This window comes from Lepidochelys kempii, chromosome 3 (assembly GCF_965140265.1).
Source record: "Lepidochelys kempii isolate rLepKem1 chromosome 3, rLepKem1.hap2, whole genome shotgun sequence".
Lineage (NCBI taxonomy): Eukaryota > Metazoa > Chordata > Testudines > Cheloniidae > Lepidochelys > Lepidochelys kempii.
The window spans coordinates 138,698,885-138,721,046 of NC_133258.1; the positions used below are offsets into that span (position 1 = coordinate 138,698,885).

The 22,162-nt window shown below is 42.6% G+C and overlaps 1 protein-coding gene across 1 annotated transcript in view; it reads left to right on the forward strand.

Moving 5' to 3' along the window:
- WDR64 (WD repeat domain 64) overlaps positions 1–22,162 on the forward strand; it is a 139,973-nt gene that overhangs the window by 38,024 nt on the left and 79,787 nt on the right. The window contains exons 6-9 of the mRNA XM_073336679.1: positions 1,967–2,077; positions 4,675–4,889; positions 5,433–5,567; positions 9,320–9,399. Of these exons, the coding sequence (XP_073192780.1) occupies positions 1,967–2,077; positions 4,675–4,889; positions 5,433–5,567; positions 9,320–9,399 (541 nt within the window). The remainder of the gene's footprint in view (positions 1–1,966; positions 2,078–4,674; positions 4,890–5,432; positions 5,568–9,319; positions 9,400–22,162) is intronic.

A 22,162-nucleotide genomic window follows, 5' to 3' on the forward strand; every position in this document is an offset into this window, starting at 1 on the left:
GGATGATATCTCCTTGGTAAAGTGCTTTGTTATCTGCTGATGAAAAGTGCTGTATATGAACTAGTGTTATTATTTATTACAAATGCCTACAATGACCCCACATACACACACTACTCTTGGGTAACAAGACCGACTGAAAATTATCAAACAATAATTAGAACCTGTGAAACACCAACATTTCCCAGCTACCTACAATAGAGTACACCATCAGTAACGCTCAGAAATGGGTTACGAGCAGCATGTGTGGGGACACACACACACACAGAGTGATAGTTGATATTTGGTAGGTAAATATTCCCCATCCATAAAGTCTGAAGGTTGAATCAGAAGCAGTAACATTTTCAGGAAGGTGGGAAGGGAAGAAGTTCCCCCAGGCATAAGCAGTGCGGTAGCATCAGGTGTTGGATCCTTTAAAATAACAGCAGAATCAAAAAATCTGACCAGCCGTGGAAATTGGGGTGCTAGCAGCAGCTGAAGTAGCAGCTCTCACAGCACCCTTGGTGCTTATTTTATGCATCCTCTTCCTAGAGTCACTTCCTGGGTAGGGACAGTTTCCTCAGAAACATAAGTCCCAGCAGTAGCAGCAGCTGCCTACCAAACACTTCCAATGCAATTAGCATTTTCTAGAGGTTGTCCCAAATCCATGTTATAAGCCAGGTTCTCAGCTAGTATAAATCAGCAGAGCTCCCTAAGAGCCACTGGGAATTATCCTGAATAACACCAGCCAAGGATCTGACCTGATGTTTTTCAAGTGCAGTTGTTTACACTGGGACCTGTGCAATAGTAATCTTGCTTGTCGTATTGATGGAGACGGAAAGATATACTGTATATCCACCTAGCTTCTGGGTTCACATATAAGGAGGCTACATTTATATATATTTCATGCAAGGGGTGAAATATCTTTTCTACATAAAATGGCCTTTATTTCACTAAAAGCCATGCTAGTACAATAGAAATTTATGATACTTCGAGCTAACAGTGGCTCCTCTTCTTGGGCCAAACTGACACTTCCTTTAGGAATCTCATTTGCTTAAACAGAGAGGTGGGATGGATCTCTCCTAATGCACTAACAGGAATTTAGAAGAACTCAGCATACTAATATTTCTGCTCTGTAGTGATAAAAGTTCTTCATTTCTGTCACTCATCTGAGATCCTGCCTGTAGATAGAATGGGATGATTTAACCCTGAAAATATGTGAATTTGGGGCATGTAGAGGTCAAGGTTGCATAGTGGGTTGAAGGATTAGTGACCTATCCTTTTACCTCCAGAAACCTAAGTTCAAATCCTGCATCAAGGCCCACATTCATAGCCCAGCACCTACCCTAAGTATTCAGTCTGAGGTGGGCATCTCCCACCCAAGCCTGTGGGACAGCTCTGGAAGCGTTCCATTAAAACTACTTTAGCTCAGTTTTCAAAGTAGCCCTTTGCTTTTGTAATGTGGCCCCCTTGTGTGGCCTCACATGCCCATAGATCACCCTCACTGGCACCCTCTGTGCTATTATGCAAGGAATCCCTGCACATTTAGGATCCACAACACTTAAGGGGTGCATCCCCTCATCTTTCCTCTCCTATTGCAAAACAGAATTGCACTGGTTCCACCACCAGTGGGACCTTGGCAGCGCCAAAGGGAGATGCTGGATTTACCCCCAGATAAAAACAAATTTGATCCTATTAACCTAGTCCATAACGGTCACTGGCCCTCATCACCAAACCACTACACAATCTACAATTTCTAGCCAAGAACTGTAACAATAAGTCAAACAGAAGTGTGTTGGCAAAACTACATTACTGACACTCTCTCTGGTTCTAACAAATTTATAAATTGTAAATTCTTCACTTTCATGAAATCAAATGTACAAGAACCTTAAAATAAAAGGTCCTTATCCTATGATTATTTGTATTATCCTAGCACCTAGGAGCCCTACTCATGGACTAAATCTTTCAACCATCCCTTTTCTTTCATCAGGATAGTTCCTGGGTTACTGGATGCGACTATCTTACTCAGCTCAAACGGGTTGTTGCTGTAACTGAAAGGACTGTTGTCATCTGGGATTATAAATCACAAGGCAGCTGCCAGGTATTGTTTTGGATCATGCAAATGTTAAAGAAAACCTAATACACTAAAGAATCCTTGTGTTCACATCATATAGCCCTGTTCCAACTGCCTGGTAGGGTGAATTCTATTGAGTGACAATGAGTTCCTGCAGAAGAGTTAAAGAAAGAAAGAAAGAAAGAAAGAAAGAAAGAAAGAAAGAAAGAAAGAAAGAAAGAAAGAAAGAAAGAAAGAAAGAAAGAAAGAGAAAGAAATAGAATGGCCTTCTGGGGCAAGTGAAATGTCTGAGGCTTCAGGACTAGTGGACAAGTCTTCAAAAGAAGTTTAATGCAGCCTTCTTTTGGAGTAGCTTGATAGTGTGATGGATCTATTAAGCAGGAGACTACAACTCCTATCAGCCTCCCCACTACCTATCCTCTTCCTCATGGTCTGTAGTCAGTCTGTATCTAGCTCTGCAACCTACTATGTACAAGAAGTACGTGATATGGTTTCAGCAGTGTGATTAGTGCCACGGGAGAACAAGAAACAGAAGAAAAACAGCAACAAAGGTTGCAAAAAAAAAAGGGAAAGGAACAACAAAGATTGCAGACATAAAGAATAGCAACAAAAGTTGCAAACAGAAAGAAAAAGCAATAAAGGCTGCAGGATCTCATCAACATGCCACTCTTCAATGCCCCCAGAGAACTTCAGCTTTGACAAACCTTCACAATGGACACACTGAAAGCAGTATTTTGCAAGATTTTGAATTGCTACAAGCGCCATAGGAAACTGGAGGTTTCAAATATCTTCTTTAATTTATGCTATGAGGAAGCAGGAAAAGTATTTCTTTAAATCCTTTGACTTTATTAAAGACAGTCACAAAGGTGACTATGAAAGAGTTCTGGCTATGTTTGATGGGCACTTTATACCTTGGAGAAATGTGGTCTATGAAAGGGCATGTTTTCACCAGAGAATCCAAGAACCAGGGAGCTATGTTGAATGTTTTATAAATGCTCTGCATCCATTGGCTGACAACTATGATCCTGGATTTGCAAAACATGAAAATATCTGAGACAGGATGGTTATTGGGCTAACAGATAAAAATCTTTAACAGCAGCTACCGTTAAAAACAGACCAAACCCTAGCCACAACTGTACAGATAGCAAAGCAGTCTGAACTGGTCAAACAGCAGAACAAAAGGCAGGAGCAACTTGAAAAACCAGAAACTCCCAGCCTATGAGGGTCAAATTCCAGTCAAACTCCAAAGCCTTTCAGTCTACTTGCACAAGATGCGGAAAAATTCGTAGCCCAACAGATGTTTGTTTCACTGGAGGTGCAAGGTGTAATAAATGCACAAAATATGGTCATTTTGCAGTTTGCTTCATCAAAGCAGTCAGGGAGTTGACTCATATGATAGACAATCAAGAGCCATTGCTTATGGATCTATCACATGTGATGACACACAGCCTGTCTGGAAAGTGAAACTGAATATTCATGGAAAGCTTATAGGCTTTAAAATTCACTCAGGAGCAGGTATCGCAGTCATCTCAGAAGGGACTTGCAATCATCTTCAACCTCTCCTAGAGCTGAAGTCACCTGACACAGCTCTGGAGGTGTTCTAACTGCATGGGCCAGTTCATCACAGAAATAAATTACAAAGAGAAAAGCTTTGCATTCAGAGTGTGTGTGATCAAAGGATCACACACTAACAGCTTTCATAATTGTTCATGAAAACTACATCTCCATTTGTGTTCCTTTATAGTTCTCCCCTGTTTCTTTGGAAAATCTGTAGTTGTAATGAACAATATTTTGATATATGAGTGTTTGATTGAAGAACACAACAGAGCCCTCAACGAAGTTCTAACCTAATCTATCAGTTCAGACTGAAGCTAAATAAGGAAAACTGTGTTTTCTGCCTACCCCAAATCAAGTTTTTTGGGACAGAGAATAAACAAAGAGGGAATGAGTCCTAGCTCTGAGAAAGTGAAAGAAGTTTGAGAACTGAATGCACCAACTAATGTATCAAAACTCAGATATGTCCTGAGGATGTAAATTACCTTGGTCAATATCTACAAGACCTTTCTATAGTGATAAAACCACAGAACGAACTATTGAAGTCCTACACATCTTGACTGTGGGTGTCAAATCAAGAAATTGCCTTCAAAAAGGTAAAAGAAATTATCTCAAAAGTATCAGTTCTCAGGTACTATGATGTGAATAAACCCACAATGCTCAGTGTGGATACAAGCAGTTATATCATAAGTGGTGTATTGTTTCAACAACATAGCTCTGAGTGGAAGCCAGTTGCATTTTGCTCTCTCACACTCACAGAAGGTAGGCATGGCAAGTACATATTCTGTTGAATACAAAAGAAAGTGAGGCAATAAAGTCAATGAACAGTAGAATCCAGATGATGAATCCAGGGTGAAATCCAAGCTCCGGTGAAGTCCGTAGCAAAACTCCCATTTATTTACCAGCTGCATGAGTCTATGGTATCACAAAACATCTGGAATGACAAGATTTTGAAAACCTTGAGACAAGAATTAGATGTTAATGTACATGCATGAGCATGGTAGAGATTATGCTCAGTTTCTTTGGGGCTCATGTGCAGTATCAAATAAGCTCTTTACTGTATTTCACAGGATAATTGCTTCATCATCAAACCAATGGAACATTGTCTGCTCTGTGTTTCTACGGTGAATTTAGGAGATCAGTTAGCTAAGGATGACATCCTAATGGGAGATGATGGGGGTCATGTCAACCTTTTTACAGTGACCAGTGATGACTTTGGACTAAAGCAATCCAAAGCCAAAAAGAAATCACAATTACAGATCCTGGACTCCAGGAAATTCAAGAAGTAAGTTGTTTGTGGTAAAATACTATCATTTTAGCAGTTTTTTCATTGGATAATTAAACTGTGGTTCTCTATGATCTGTGCTTCTAAAAGTGCTTAAAAATTGACCTGGCCTAACATAAGAATGACAATAGCTTTTAAAACAATTATCCTGATTTTCTAGCTGTTGTGTGAAGGCAACTCCATCGTTTTCAGTGGGAGATCTGCACACAGAGCAGCTACAGAGTAAGAGTCAATGGGCCCAGTTCACCACTGCTTTAGTCCAGCTTTACCCTGGTGTAACTCCATTATCCTCTATTAGATGGAATCAGAACTGCTCAGTTGTGTGCCGCAGGCCCTACTCTGTCTCCAAATGAAAGAAATGTGTCATTATGTAAACTTTTAAATGTCTGTGGCTTTGAAGCTGGTGAATCTAAGGTATCTCACCTCTCTTGCTCTGAATTGCAAGTGTTCATGGTCTGCACTTTTAATGACAACCTGGAAGTCCTTATTATTATAATATACACAGCATATATTCTACAATAACCACCTATTTTTTCTCCCCAGTATTAAACGAAAACTCCATGATGACTGGGTTGTGAAGGTTAAGTTTATCTCTGTCCTGAATTGTTTTGGATCCTGCTCCTTAGACAGTGTTCATTCGTTCGTTTTGGATGACTTAAAGAGACTAGAAGACAACATGTAAGTAGAGCCATGCATGTCACAGTGGAGCACAAACTCTTCATTGAAAGAGCCACATGGGAAATTAGTACATTTCAAAATTCTACAATTATAGTAGCTATGTCATTTGTAAAAGATGGCTAATTAAAACTAAGATATAATTGGAATTAATTGGAATTAGTCATGCAAAGCTCTACAGAATGAGCCCTCATAAAATTATATTGGTTTTTGCTCATTAACTTTTAAATGCCAAGGACTGTCCATATGTTATTTTCTTTCACATAACCTTTAAAAATAAATGTTGTTAGCTGTCTGCTTTGGGTTTTCATCAGTAGGCAAATTTACCAAGCAAACAAAACAACTGAATGATTTTACTTGAACTGCTGTAATAACTTATTTTGAAGAATAATGCATATTCCTTTCCTAATTTTCTACATAAATTCAAATATATTGCACATTAATTAATTTGCTCATGATGAAAATGCATATGAATTAGGGCTGTCAAGTGATTAAAAATATTAATCGCAATTAATTGCATGTTTAAAAAAATTAATTGTGTGATTAATCGCACTGCTAAACAATAATACAATACCATTTATTTCATTTTTTTTTATGTTTTCTACATTTTCAAATATATTGATTTCAATTACAACACAGAATACAAAGTGTACAGTGCTCAGTTTATATTTATTTTTAATTACAAATATTTGTGCTGTAAAAAACAAAAAATAGAATTTTTCAATTCACTGAATAGAAGTACTGTAGTGCAATCTCTTTATCATGAAAGTTGAACTTACAAATGTAGAATTATGTACAAAAAACCTGCATTCAAAAATAAAACAATGTAAAATTTTAGAGCCTGCAAGTCCACTCAGTCCTACTTCTTGTTCAGTCAGTCGCTCAGACAGACAAGTTTGTTTGCATTTACAGGAGGTAATGCTGTCCTCTTCTTATTTATGTCACCTGAAAGTGAGAACAGGCATTCTCATGACACTGTTGTAGCCAGCATCGCAAGATATTTACATTACAGATTCATGTGTCCCTTCATGCTTCAATCACCATTCCAGGGGACACGCATCCATGCTGATGACGGGTTCTGCTTGATAATGATCCAAAGCAGTGTGGACCGACGCATGTTCATTTTCATTATCTGAGTCAGATGCCACCAGCAGAAGGTTGATTTTCTTTTTTGGTGGTTCAGGTTCTGTAGTTTCCACATCAGAGTGTTGCTCTTTTAACACTTCTGAAAGCATGCTCCATACCTCATCCCTCTCAGATTTTGGAAGGCACTTCAAATTATTAAACCTGGGGTCTAGTGCTATAGCTATCTTTAGAAATCTCACACTGGTACCTTCTTTGTGTTTTGTCAAATCTGCAGTGAAAGCGTTCTTAAAATGAACAACATGTGTTGGGTCATCATCCAAGACTGCTACAACATGAAGTATATGGCAGAATGTGGGTAAAACAGAGCAGGGAACATACAATTTTCCCACAAGGAGTTCAGTCACAAATTTAATTAACTCATTATTTTTTTAACGAGCGTCATCAGAATGGAAACATGTCCTCTGGAATGGTGACTGAAGAATGAAGGGGCATACGAATGTTTAGCATATCTGGCACGTAAATACCTTGCAATGCCACCTACAAAAGTGCCATGCAAATACCTGTTCTCACTTTCTGGTGACATTGGAAATAAGAAGAGGGCAGCATTATCTCCTGTAAATGCAAACAAACTTGTTTGTCTTTGCGATTGGCTGAACAAGAAGCAGGACTGAGTCGACTTGTAGGCTCTGAAGTTTTACATTGTTTTGTTTTTGAGTGCAGTCATGTAAGAAACACATCAACATTTGTAAGTTGCACTTTCACAACAAAGAGATTGCACTACTTGTATGATGAGATGAATTGAAAAAATTCTATTTTGTTTGTTTACCATTTTACAGTGCAAATATTTGTAATAAAAATATGCACTTTGATTTCAATTACAACACAGAATACCATATATATGAAAATGTAGAAAACCATCCAAAATATTTAATACATTTCAATTGGTATTCTATTGTTTAATAGTGTGATTAAAACTGTGATTAATCACAATTACTTGTTTTAATCGCAATTATTATTTTTAGTTAATCACGTGAGTTAATGGCAATTAATCGACAGCCCTAATATGAATATGTAAGGAACTAAATATTTTGGTGGTTAAACATGTAGTTGAACTTATTAAAGAACATCACTAATGAAGCTATACAAGACATGGTTAAATTGGCTTTGGTACTTAGATTTATACCAGATTGTGATTTTGGGGAAAGTGAATTATGACAAAATTAAGAAATGAAATAATATGGGCATACAAAATTTGACATGAGTAGAAACTATAAGTAATGCTTTTCATTCATGGATCTCTAAACATTAGATCCGCTCACAGCCTCTTTGTCAGGTAGAATTTTAAGGGCAGAAGCAACAATTATGGTCATATAGTTTCACCCATTGCATAACACGGGCCATATATTTCCAGTAATTCCTGCATCAAGCTCATAACTTCTGGTTTTATGGGTATTCTGTGTATTTTTTAGATGAGAGAAAGTAAAATGGTCAAATTGACCAAGGTCACTCACTGGGTCACTAGCAGAGCCTGGAAATGTTATCTGAAGATGTTTAGAGGTTTAGAAAGTTGGAAATAACCCCAAGAAAGGTGAGGAGGGGGAGAGATAAAGTGGCAAAAATATAGTCGGGGTGGATGCACCACCACTGGATACTGTGTTATATATCATTTAAATGCAAAGGTTCCTTTAGGGTTTTTTTCTCATTAAACATTTATTCGACATGTGTCTCCAGTTGTTGGAAGAAGTACATTTCCCTAAGGAGCTTCAGAGAGGAGCTAGATGAAATTATATTTAGACATTTGCAGAATACACAAATATTAAAATTAATTTTGTAACTCTAAAAATAGAAATATATTAAATGACCATTCTGTATAAATAACTGTGGCTCAAACATTTAATTCTGTGATGCAAACAAAATGACTATCCCAATTAACTATGGAACCACTGTTGCTGTTTGGTTTGGGAAGAAAGCTTGGTGATCAGTGTAGTTTTTCGTTGTCCTAATCCTTATGGAACTGTGCAGTTTCTAGGTGGCTAATGCCTGGAAAGGGATTGTCTTCTTTCTTTACGAAGAAGCTAAGAAGGGGATGTGTGGCAGGGATCAGAGAGGGTGTCTGGTTGCAAGGATGTGGGATAGGTCAGGACTCATATCTGGAGTGAATGTCACCAGCCTTCCTGTTGCAGGCCATCCTCATTCCTCTAGGACTCAATTTAGGGTGCTATTGCAGGGGAATGGGGTCCCTTTGCTACAGGCTTACATTGCTTCAGCTATTCAAGATAAGAAATCATGCTATTTCAGCTGAAAAGCTAACCTGCTGCAGTTTTATTGCTAATGCTAGTTACTGAATTTAAACAAATGTATGAATCAATTTCCTTTTAATAAGGTACTGCCTATGTTATATATAGAAATACTTTAGTATTGTGAAAATAACCCGTTAAACATGATATAATACTATCTGTCTGTTTTTGCCAGGAGTGCCCAGCACAGACAGTCTCTCCTTCCCATCCACACTGATTTTTGTGCCATCAGTTCAACCTGTGTGTCTGGATAAAATAGCCCTTGCCAACCACCACACAGTATCAAGTTTCAGGAAAACAGATTGGAATTGCTATAGATTCTACTTTGACAAAAATTTCCCACCTGATCAAATGTCTTGTTTATGATTACAGACCTGTCAGGGAGTTTTCTGTCCCAAGAGGAGTTAATGCCTTCACATACTGTGGAAAAGCAAATATCATTGTTACTGGAGGTAAGTAAAATGTTTATATTATATATGAAGACCCAGTGATGTTTGTCAATATTTTCTGCCAAATAGATTTGTTGTATTTTTTCACTAAATAAACTCTAATAATAATAATAATAATTTAACAGGTTGATAATTATAATAGGTACTTAAATAGTAAACTCCTGGAGACAGGACTTTGTTATATGTGCATATAATGCCTAGCACAATGGGGCCATGGTCCCCGATTGGAGCCTGATTACCGAAGTGATGAATGCTCAGTCTGGATTTGACTCACACATTGTTTCCTGTGTCTTTAATAAAAGAGAAAAGACCATGTCTGGGAATACATAAAATGACCCAGCCACCTCTCCTAACTGCAACACTGTTTCCTTACCTTCTCCCACCCACGGTCCCTTATGAGCTATGACCTCAGGACTGCATCTTCGCCCTTCCACAGTGACTCCTCTACTGCTGACCTGAGAAATGCTCCCTGACCTGTTCTTAACGGTTCCCTCTTGCCACCCTTTCTGACCCAAGAACCATTGGCATTGATCAGTGGTGTGACTCCCCCGGTTTCTTACTAATCTCTATGTTTCCTCAAGAAGGCTGCAGGACTGATGCATTGTCCAGTCCATTTCTTCCCCAGTGCTCAACCATATTTTACATTGCTGTTTCACTGCCTAGAACTACCTCTCCCACTGTGCTCTGTTTGCCACTCCTCCCCGCAGACTCCATCTGTTTCATCCCACTGTAGCTCCCTATCTCTCTCCTGTCCGGCTTTCTCAGTGTTAAGGTTAAATTCCACAGGGTGTACCTATATGATGAAAAAGGTGGGCGGGGGTTTCAATCAATTTAGCTCAATCAAGTTAGTTAAACACAATTGGAAACTCCACCGCAACACCTATGTAGACACAGTTTGACACCTTTACAATCATGTGAGCTGGTTGTTTTGTAGCATTAACACTGAAGCCTATGTTGGTGTTAAGGGGCATTTGCAACTGTGTTAAGATAACTTCAGAGGAGGAAAAGCACCCTTCTTATCATGTGGACAGGGCTTCAGGCCTGGTCTATGCTTTAAGAGTTGTACTGGTATAACTATTTTGGTTAGCAGTGTGACTTTTTTTTTTTTTAATTATCAAAATACTTGTATTGGTGAAAGTCCTAGTACGGACACAGTTACACAGGTACAAAGGTATAATAAAACTGGTATAGTTATTTCCCTTCTCATAGGTGAATAGCTCTTTCTACCAATATAACTGGATCCACACTAGAGGGGATTGTACCCCTTTAACTGTATTGGTATTGTTAAAGCAGTACAGTGTTCTAGTGTAGACAAGGCCTAAGAGCTTGCAGGATCAGAGCCTATGTACTTTTCACATTTACAGGTATTATTTGATTAATTATGCTGATAGTTGATCAGAAATCGTATTTAATGATGTCTTATTCAATGGTTATAGTTTAGTTAGATTTTTGTTACAATATTGTGAGTTATAACTGATCACTTTAAACTGATAACTTTAAACTGGTAATTGCTTTATTTATATGAGATGGATAATGGATATTAGCTGATGTTACAGATTGCATGGTGGTTGACTTTTGTCCAAGTCCTGAAACTCTGGTATCAATGAGGCTCTTCCTCCTCAAAAGAAGGAACACTTTTTAGGCTCTAATGAAGACCCTATGTTGAAATGTTAGCCACAGCTGGCTGATTAAATAGTTACTGTTTCATTCACAAAGAGTGAAGATGAATGCAATCTAAGTTGAACAAGTGGAACTTCATTAAACCCTGTGAACTGCTCTGGCCACGTGGCTTAGTTGCTTCAGGCTAACTTCCCTATTCCTATTGGTGTCCTGTCAATAACTGTCCCTCCCCAGAACACTGGCACTCTAACTCCCCATCCAATGATCATGATACAGTTAAATAATACAAATATTTTATAATTTTGAATTTGCAATCTTCACTTCCTAGATAGAAGAGCTTATTTTTGTACAAAGAGGTACAGAAAACATGGAAGGCACAACAAAAGGATTATTCCTTTTATGTGTCCCCCAAAGGCTCTAGAGTCATGGCTTTGGAGAAGTATAAAACTTCTTTTTTTTAAATTTAGTTTGGGTAACTTTCCAGTGCTATATGCCCTTGGTAGATTGGCTTCTAGAATGGCTTCTAGAATGGCTATAGTACCATAGCAACTTCCTTTCCCAGCTAGCTCTTTGACATCCAAGTCTTGAACAATGCCATATTAAAATACTTTACCTAACTTATTACATTGAGTTAAATGTCTGACCCTTCAGCCTTTGAGGGATCCATCTTCAGACAAGTGCATCAGGATACAGGCATATGACTCGCGTTAGTGGGGCACACTTACCACTTCAAAAGTTTAACCCTAGACTTCACAGCTCTTTAGGACAGTCCAGTGAGCACCACAGACACAACATGGGCTAGGACTGCCATACAGTCTGACTGGGATTGTATCTTATGGCTCGTCTGCACTAGACGCGGTACATGGGCACAGCTGCAGCAATGCAATCTCAAAGCACTGTACAGACATTTGAAATCACTTAAGGCAGACACCTCTTCAGAGAAGAGTAGCAACAGAAGGATAAACAATGCAATGCAAACTGAACAACAGTGTAGGGGAGTGAGACATTCTGGCCAAGGACATTGGGCCTAACTAAGGCTATGTCTACACTACGCAGCTTTTAGCGACATGGCTGTGTCGCCACAGCTGTGCCGCTAAAAGTCGTGCAGTGTAGCTGCTGTTTGTTGGCTCTCCTGCTGACAGAAAAAGTTGACCCCGCACGAACGGCATTTGCGTTGTCGGCAGGAGAGTGCGCTGTTCAGACTGGCACTTGTTGTGGCAAAACTTTTGTCTGTTGGGGGGAAGGGTTTAACACCTCTGAAAGACAAAAGTTTTGTCCAATTTCCAGGGTAGACATAGTTTTAAAGTATTGGGGGATCTCTAACATCCAACTAGAACAAACAGCTCTGTTTTTAAGGTCTCATCAATGAAAGCCACGCTCTTCTTTATTTCATGTAACTTGGAAGCGTGAAGAGCTGAATTGAACCTGCTGGGATACAAACCACTGGTTCCATGGAGTCTAGGTATTTCCAGGCTAAAGTTTGGCGATCTGATCCATCCCCTCCCAGCTCATCTTTTCTTACGAATGAGCTTAATCCTGGTGCATTTCATGTCAGGGTATTTGATCCTAGAAGCATAACTGGACCATTGAGAGAACTAATCATTCTTCCCAGTGTTCTGGTGAGCTTCTATAACTCTGCTGTAGCAGTGGTGATAGCAAATATCTCTTCAGTACCAGCTATCAGTACAGCAGTAGTTCATGAAAAGGGGAGAGAACAACCTAAAAATCAATCCAAAAATCAATCTTATTATTTAACATAAGCAACACAAAAGATCTAAAACTAACTGACCAATTGAAAATAGCAATAAACAAACCCCCTTGCACTTAAGCAAACACAACAACATTGAATGGATTTTATTGATAGGCTTTTCTGTGGCACTTGCTCTTCATGGTAATACCAGAGGGCATAATAGACATTAATGATTTTAGCCTCATGCAACTCTCTGTGTTGGGGCCCTGGATACAGATTGCACTTCTTCCTCCCTGTCCTTCGTCTGCTGCCACTGTCAGAGCATAAAGAGTAGTGGTGTTAGAAAGCCCCATTCCAATTCATCTTCAGAAATGTAATGGGAGGGGCACTCTTCCTGCTCAGAGGCAGTCTGCTGTTCCCCATCCACTGTCACTTAAAGCATTATTTTTTTCATATTGAACTCTGAAGGTAGACACAATTGGGGTGCTCTTTGCTCTGTCTGTGACACCTGATCTACTGTCCCACTCACTGAAGGCTGCTATCAGCCAGAGTCCCTCATTCCTGTAGAATCATAGAATCATAGAATATGAGGGTTGGAAGGGACCTCAGGAGGTCATCTAGTCCAACCCCCTGCTCAAAGCAGGACCAATCCCCAATTAAATCATCCCAGCCAGGGCTTTGTCAAGCCTGACCTTAAAAACTTCTAAGGAAGGAGATTCTACCATCTCCCTAGGTAACGCATTCCAGTGTTTCACCACCCTCCTAGTGAAAAAGTTTTTCCTAATATCCAACCTAAACCTCCCCCACTGCAACTTGAGACCATTACTCCTTGTCCTGTCCTCTTCTACCACTGAGAATAGTCTAGAACCATCCTCTCTGGAACCACCTCTCAGGTAGTTGAAAGCAGCTATCAAATCCCCCCTCATTCTTCTCTTCTGCAGACTAAACAATCCCAGTTCCCTCCGCCTCTCCTCATAAGTCATGTGTTCCAGACCCCTAATCATTTTTGTTGCCCTTCGCTGGACTCTCTCCAATTTATCCACATCCTTCTTGTAGTGTAGGGCCCAAAACTGGACACAGTACTCCAGATGAGGCCTCACCAATGTCGAATAGAGGGGAACGATCACGTCCCTCGATCTGCTCACTATGCCCCTACTTATACATCCCAAAATGCCATTGGCCTTCTTGGCAACAAGGGCACACTGCTGACTTATATCCAGCTTCTCGTCCACTGTCACCCCTAGGTCCTTTTCTGCATAACGGCTGCCTAGCCATTCGGTCCCTAGTCTGTAGCTGTGCATTGGGTTCTTCTGTCCTAAGTGCAGGACCCTGCATTTATTCTTATTGAACCTCATCAGATTTCTTTTGGCCCAATCCTCCAATTTGTCTAGGTCCCTCTGTATCCTATCCCTACCCTCCAGCGTATCTACCACTCCTCCCCGTTTAGTATCATCCGCAAATTTGCTGAGAGTGCAATCCACACCATCCTCCAGATCATTAATGAAGATATTGAACAAAACCGGCCCCAGGACCGACCCCTGGGGCATTCCACTTGACACCGGCTGCCAACTAGACATGGAGCCATTGATCACTACCCGTTGAGCCTGACAATCTAGCCAACTTTCTACCCACCTTATAGTGCATTCATCCAGCCCATACTTCTTTAACTTGCTGACAAGAATACTGTGGGAGACCATGTCAAAAGCTTTGCTAAAGTCAAGAAACAATACATCCACTGCTTTCCCTTCATCCACAGAACCAGTAATTTCATCATAGAAGGCGATTAGATTAGTCAGGCATGACCTTCCCTTGGTGAATCCATGCTGACTGTTCCTGATCACTTTCCTCTCATGTAAGTGCTTCAGGATTGTCCTCCTGCAATCTGCAGGCTGAGAGCTCTGCTCCTGAACACATTATAAACAAGGCCTCTTGTTACTTTATGGCAAGATGGACCTAAAACCTACAACAAGGTCCCTGATGCTGCAGCCAACTGGGACTTCAGCTGCAGAACTCAGTAAACTCAAAAATGGAAGTTTTAAGGAACTCAAATACAAGCAGTTCACTCTCTAGGGAAGGCTGGTCTTGTAAGTAGTGTGACAGGGTCAGGCCAGATGGCTACAAAAGAGTGGTCGAAGGTAGATACATTAGTTCCAGGTTAAGCAGGTCCCTTTTCACACGGTAAAATAACAGGGACTATTCCAGAACACTCAGGAACTTTCTAGAACTAATTAAGGCAGGCAGGCTAATTAGGAAACCTGTAGTGAATTGGGAAGCTGCTAGAATTAATTGAGGCTAATCAGGACACCTGGTTTAAAAAGACTCCCACTCCAGTTAGTGAGGTGCACACAAGGAGCTGAGAGTGAGAGGGCATGCTGCTGGAGGACTGAGGAGTACAAATGCTATCTGGCATCAGGAGGAAGGTCCTGTGGTGAGGATACAGAAGGTGTTGGGAGGAGGCCATGGGGAAGTAGCCCAGGGAGTTGTAGCTGCCACACAGATGTTACACAAAGCACTATAGACAGCTGTGATCCACAGGGCCCTGGGCTGGAACCCAGAGTACAGGGTGGGCCCGGCCCAGGTTCACCCCATGGCCCTATTGGATACAGGAGGAGTTGACTTGGACTGTGGGTCCCACCAGAGGGGAAGGTCCCTGGCCTATCTCCCGACCCACTAGGTGGACCAGCAGAGACTGTGGGGATTGTTCTCCTTCCTTTTCCCCATGCTGGCCAGTAATGAGGTTATCTGAGTGAACGGCAGATTTGAGCCACGAAAGTGGCCAAACTGAGGGCTACTGTGAATCTCTGAGGCGAGCAAAATCCGCCAATGAGTGCAGGACCCACCAAGGCAGAGGAGGAACTTCGTCACAGTAGGTACTGTCTTAGTACTTGGGAACAGTGGGTTCAAAGCCTAGCTCTGCTACTGACTGACTGTGTGACCTTGGGTCTAGTAAGGGTTGTATTTTTCAAAAGAACTATTAAATTAACTAAAAGGGTGTATTGGGTAATTTCTCTGATGAAGCTTGGCATAGAGGGAGAATTGTAAAGGCACAAATGGCAACTATTTGCCTATCTCCCATTGGCCATCAGTGGGAGAGGGGCACCTTGCAGCCATTTGTGCTTTTCAAAGTCTCCTCAAATGCTGTTAGTTGGTCGCTAATTCCCACTAAGAACAATGGGCGCTTCTGGGCACTGCATGTGCCTAATGGGAGCCTAGCTTTCTTTAAAATCTGGCAATAGCTGCAGATGCTGAGCACTTGGGAAAAACTGACCTTTAGTCTCTCTCTGCCTCTGTTTCCCATCTGTAAAATGGGCAGCACATTTATTTCTTCAACCCATTGTCTGCCTCGTCTATTTAGACTATGAGCACTTTGGGGTAGAAATTTATGTGAGAGTGGCCAAAAGCTAATATGATGGGACCTGTCATAAATATAAAGGGAAGGGTAAACCCCTTTGAAATCCCTCCTGGCCAGGGGAAAGCTCCTCTCACCTGTAAAGGGTTAAGAAGCTAAAGGTAACCTCGCTGGCACCTGACCAAAATGACCAATGAAGAGACAAGATACTTTCAAAGCTGGGAGGAGGGAGAGAAACAAAGGGTCTGTGTCTGTCTGTAGTCGTCTTGGCCGGGGACAGAACAGGAATGGAGTCTTAGAACTTTTAGTAAGTAATCTAGCTAGGTATGTGTTAGATTATGATTTCTTTAAATGGCTGAGAAAAGAATTGTGCTGAATAGAATAACTATTTCTGTCTGTGTATCTTTTTTGTAACTTAAGGTTTTGCCTAGAGGGGTTCTCTATGTTTTTGAATCTAATTACCCTGTAAGATATCTACCATCCTGATTTTACAGGGGGGATTCCTTTATTTCTATTTACTTCTATTTTTTATTAAAAGTCTTCTTGTAAAACACTGAATGCTTTTTCATTGTTCTCAGATCCAAGGGTTTGGGTCTGTGGTCACCTATGCAAATTGGTGAGGCTTTTTATCCAACATTTCCCAGGAAAGGGGGGGTGCAAGTGTTGGGAGGATTGTTCATTGTTCTTAAGATCCAAGGGTCTGGATCTGTAGTCACCTAAGCAAATTGGTGAGGCTTTTTACCAAACCTTGTCCAGGAAGTGGGGTGCAAGGTTTTGGGAAGTATTTTGGGGGGAAGGACGCGTCCAAACAGCTCTTCCCCAGTAACCAGTATTAGTTTGGTGGTGGTAGCGGCCAGTCCAAGGTGTAATATTTTGTACCTTGGGGAAGTTTTGACCTAAGCTGGTAAAGATAAGCTTAGGAGGTTTTTCATGCAGGTCCCCACATCTGTACCCTAGAGTTCAGAGTGGGGGAGGAACCGTGACATGGTGGCACAGTGGTGGGATTAACCTGAAATCATTTTGAGATCCAGTTGAGATTTTTTGAACTAGAAATACAGATTTTAAAAAGGAATTTTTAGGAAGTCCAGGAAGCAGCTTTGAAACTGAAAGCAGCTTGGTTTCTCTCTGCTTTGTGGCCAAGCAGAGACAAAAGGGGATTGATTATCTTGTGAATTGCAGGTTTTCTTTGCCTGGAGGCAGGGTACTTAACTCCTGCAGGGAAATTCACAGTCTTCCAACCCAGAGGTTTTTTGTTTTTTCTTTTCTTCCTAAAAGTAAATAGGGTGTGTGTGCTCTACCCATTTGCCTGGAGACAAAAGTGGCAGGGGGTTTTTTAGGATTTTGATTTTTTTTTGTTTTACAAGGAGCACAGGTTTGAAAAGAAATTTTTTTTTTCTTTGGGCTGGGTAAGCAGGTTTCCAAGTGGTTGGAGGTTTTTTGCTTTAATTTGGGCCCAGAGCAGAGACAAGGGAATTGTCTTTTTCTGTAGGCTGACAATCACTATCAGAGAATAGGTATTCTATTCCAGCACAGCAAAATTTTACAGCCAAGTTTTGTTTGTTTATTTCTAAACCTCGGGTGTAAAGTTAGTTAAAAACAGAGAGGTTAGAATGGCCAAATCCTCGGCTCGACTACAGCTGGAATTAGCCAAATTTCAGGCTGAGGAAAAACAAAGGGAACATGAAAGACAGATAGAACTCATGCGGCTGGAGAAGGAGGTACAGGAGGCTGCCCACAAGAGGGAAATGGAGGCAAGGAAGCATGTGGAGGAGATGGAGAGGATAAAGGTCCAGCAGAATATACCAACAAACCCTAGCAATCCTTCTCCAGGTACCACTTCCCATCCCAGAAAGTTCCCCACCTACAAGGCAGGTGATGATACTGAGGCCTTCTTAGAAAACTTCGAAAGGGCCTGCCTTGGGTACAACATCTCTACTGACCAATACATGGTAGAGCTGAGGCCGCAGCTCAGTGGACCCTTAGCTGAGGTGGCAGCTGAAATGCCTAAAGAACATATGAACAAGTATGAACTGTTTAAATCCAAGGCGAGAGTCAGAATGGGGATAACACCCGAGCAGTCTCGTCGGAGGTTCCGAGCCCTAAGGTGGAAACCAGACATGTCATTTACCCGACATGCCTACCACATTGTGAAACATTGGGATGCCTGGATATCAGGAGCAAGTGTTGAATCTCCAGTAAATTTGCCCTTCCTAATGCAAATGGAACAATTCTTAGAGGGTGTTCCTGAGGAAATAGAAAGATACATCCTAGATGGGAAACCCAAAACTGTAATCGAGGCAGGAGAGATTGGAGCCAGATGGGTGGAGGTGGCAGAGAAGAAGAAAACTGGTCGCAGTTGGAGCGGAGACCAGAAGGGACCACCCCAGACCACACCCTATTACCGGGGGCCGCCCAAAGCCCCATCTACCTCCCAAAGAACCCTCCAGACCCCTTATCGTCCCACCACCCCGTTCTCCAGCAACCCTCCTCGCCCCAGTGACCCGTCAGCTGGACGATGTTTTAAGTGTAACGAGCTGGGGCATGTAAAGGCCAACTGCCCCAAGAACCCCAACAGATTACAGTTCATTGCACCGGAATCACACCAGAGGTCCACAGGCCCAGATACCTCCCAGATACCCTTGGAGCGGAGGGAAACTGTGAGTGTGGGCGGGAAGAAGGTCACCGCGTGGAGGGACACCGGAGCACAAGTGTCAGCTATCCATGCTTCCTTAGTGGACCCCAATTTAATCAACCCAGAGATCCAAGTGACGATTCAACCCTTCAAGTCCAACTCTTTCAATTTGCCTACAGCCAAGTTGCCTGTCCAGTACAAGGGCTGGTCAGGAATGTGGACTTTTGCAGTCTATGATGATTATCCCATCCCCATGCTGTTGGGGGAAGACTTGGCCAATCACGTGAAGCAGGCCAAGAGGGTGGGAATGGTCACCCGCAGCCAGGCTAAACAAGCCGTGAGGCCTAGCTCTGTTCCGGAAACTTCTATCAGGACCCAGTCAGAGGTGATGGACCCGGACCCCAGGCCAATGTCTGCAACAGCAGTAGTGGATCTAGTCCCAGAGACCCAGACGGAACCAGTCCCAGAACCGGAACCAGCCGAACAACCAACACCAGACCCCGTGTCAGCACTGAATCCAGTACTTGCAACCTCAACACCAGAGGGCCCCACCGAACCTGAACTGGCAGCAGCCAATAACCCTACACAAGAGGCTCAGCCGGAGCCTGAATCCCAACATAGTGCACCAGCGGAGAGCGGTTCACAGTCAACAGAAACAGCTCCATCCCCTATATCGCTTCCAGAGGGACCAAGCCTAGGTCCACAATCCCATGAGGAACTGATGTCTCCAGCATCAAGGGAACAGTTCCAGACCGAACAGGAAGCAGATGAAAGCCTCCAGAGAGCTTGGACGGCGGCTCGGAGCAACCCACCGCCTCTCAGCTCTTCTAATCGATCCAGGTTTGTTGTAGAAAGAGGACTTTTATACAAGGAAACTCTTTCTGGTGGACACCAGGAAGACTGGCATCCTCAGAGACAGTTGGTAGTTCCAACTAAATACCGGGCCAAGCTCTTGAGCTTAGCCCATGATCACCCTAGTGGCCATGCTGGGGTGAACAGGACCAAAGACCGTTTCGGGGGATCATTCCACTGGGAGGGAATGGGCAAGGATGTTTCTACCTATGTCCAGTCTTGTGAGGGGTGCCAAAGAGTGAGAAAACCCCAAGACCAGGTCAAAGCCCCTCTCCAGCCACTCCCCATCATTGAAGTTCCATTTCAGCGAGTAGCTGTGGATATTCTGGGTCCTTTTCCGAAAAAGACACCCAGAGGAAAGCAGTACATACTGACTTTCATGGATTTTGCCACCCGATGGCCGGAAGCAGTAGCTCTAAGCAACACCAGGGCTAAAAGTGTGTGCCAGGCACTAGCAGACATTTTTGCCAGGGTAGGTTGGCCCTCCGACATCCTCACAGATGCAGGGACTAATTTCCTGGCAGGAACTATGAAAAACCTTTGGGAAGCTCATGGGGTAAATCACTTGGTTGCCACTCCTTACCATCATCAAACAAATGGCATGGTGGAGAAGTTTAATGGAACTTTGGGGGCCATGATACGTAAATTCGTAAATGAGCACTCCAATGATTGGGACCTAGTATTGCAGCAGTTGCTCTTTGCCTACAGAGCTGTACCACATCCCAGTTTAGGGTTTTCCCCATTTGAACTTGTATATGGCCGTGAGGTTAAGGGGCCATTGCAGTTGGTGAAGCAGCAATGGGAGGGATTTACACCTTCTCCAGGAACTAACATTCTGGACTTTGTAACCAACCTACAAAACACCCTCCGAACCTCTTTAGCCCTTGCTAGAGAAAACTTACAGGATGCTCAAAAAGAGCAAAAAGCCTGGTATGATAAACATGCCAGGGAGCGTTCCTTCAAAGTAGGAGACCAGGTCATGGTCTTAAAGGCGCTCCAGGCCCATAAAATGGAAGCATCGTGGGAAGGGCCATTCGTGGTCCAGGAGTGCCTGGGAGCTGTTAATTATCTCATAGCATTCCCCACCTCCAACCGAAAGCCTAAGGTGTATCATATTAATTCTCTAAAGCCCTTTTATTCCAGAGAATTAAAGGTTTGTCAGTTTACAGCCCAGGGAGGAGACAATGCTGAGTGGCCTGAAGGTGTCTACTACGAAGGGAAATGTGCTGGTGGTGTGGAAGAGGTGAACCTCTTCATGACCCTTGGGCGTATGCAGCGACAGCAGATCCAGGAGCTGTGCACTAGCTACGCGCCAACGTTCTCAGCCACCCCAGGACTGACTGAACGGGCATACCACTCCATTGACACAGGTAATGCTCACCCAATTAGGGTCCACCCTTACCGGGTGTCTCCTCAAGCTAAAACTGCCATAGAACGGGAGATCCAGGATATGTTACAGATGGGTGTAATCCGCCCCTCTGAAAGTGCATGGGCATCTCCAGTGGTTCTAGTTCCCAAACCAGATGGGGAAATACGTTTTTGCGTGGACTACCGTAAGCTAAATGCTGTAACTCGCCCAGACAACTATCCAATGCCACGCACTGATGAACTATTAGAGAAACTGGGACGGGCCCAGTTCATCTCTACCTTGGACTTAACCAAGGGGTACTGGCAGGTACCGCTAGATGAATCTGCCAAGGAAAGGTCAGCCTTCATCACACATCTCGGGCTGTATGAATTTAATGTACTCCCTTTCGGGCTGCGAAATGCACCCGCCACTTTCCAAAGACTTGTAGATGGTCTCCTAGCGGGATTAGGAGAATATGCAGTCGCCTACCTTGACTATGTGGCCATATTTTCGGATTCCTGGGCAGACCACCTGGAACATCTACAAAAAGTCCTTGAGCGCATAAGGGAGGCAGGACTAACTGTTACGGCTAAGAAGTGTCAAATAGGCCTAAACAGAGTGACTTACCTTGGACACCAGGTGGGTCAAGGAACTATCAGCCCCCTACAGGCCAAAGTGGATGCTATCCAAAAGTGGCCTGTCCCAAAGTCAAAGAAACAGGTTCAATCCTTCTTAGGCTTGGCCGGTTATTACAGACGATTTGTACCGCACTACCGCCAAATCGCTGCCCCACTGACAGACCTAACCAAAAAGAAACAGCCAAATGCTGTTCAGTGGACCGGAAAGTGTCAGAAGGCCTTTAACAAGCTTAAAGCGACACTCATGTCTGACCCTGTACTAAGGGCCCCAGACTTTGACAAACCGTTCCTAGTAACCACAGATGCATCCGAGCGTGGTGTGGGAGCAGTTTTAATGCAGAAAGGACCTGATCAAGAATTCCACCCTGTAGTGTTTCTCAGCAAAAAACTGTCTGAGAGGGAAAGCAACTGGTCAGTCACTGAAAAAAAATGTTATGCCATTGTCTACGCTCTGGAAAAGCTACGCCCATATGTTTGGGGACGGCATTTCCACCTGCAAACCGACCATGCTGCACTAAAGTGGCTTCACACCGTCAAAGAAACTAACAAAAAACTTCTTCGGTGGAGTTTAGCTCTCCAAGATTTTGATTTCGACATCCAACACATTTCAGGAGCTTCTAACAAAGTGGCTGATGCA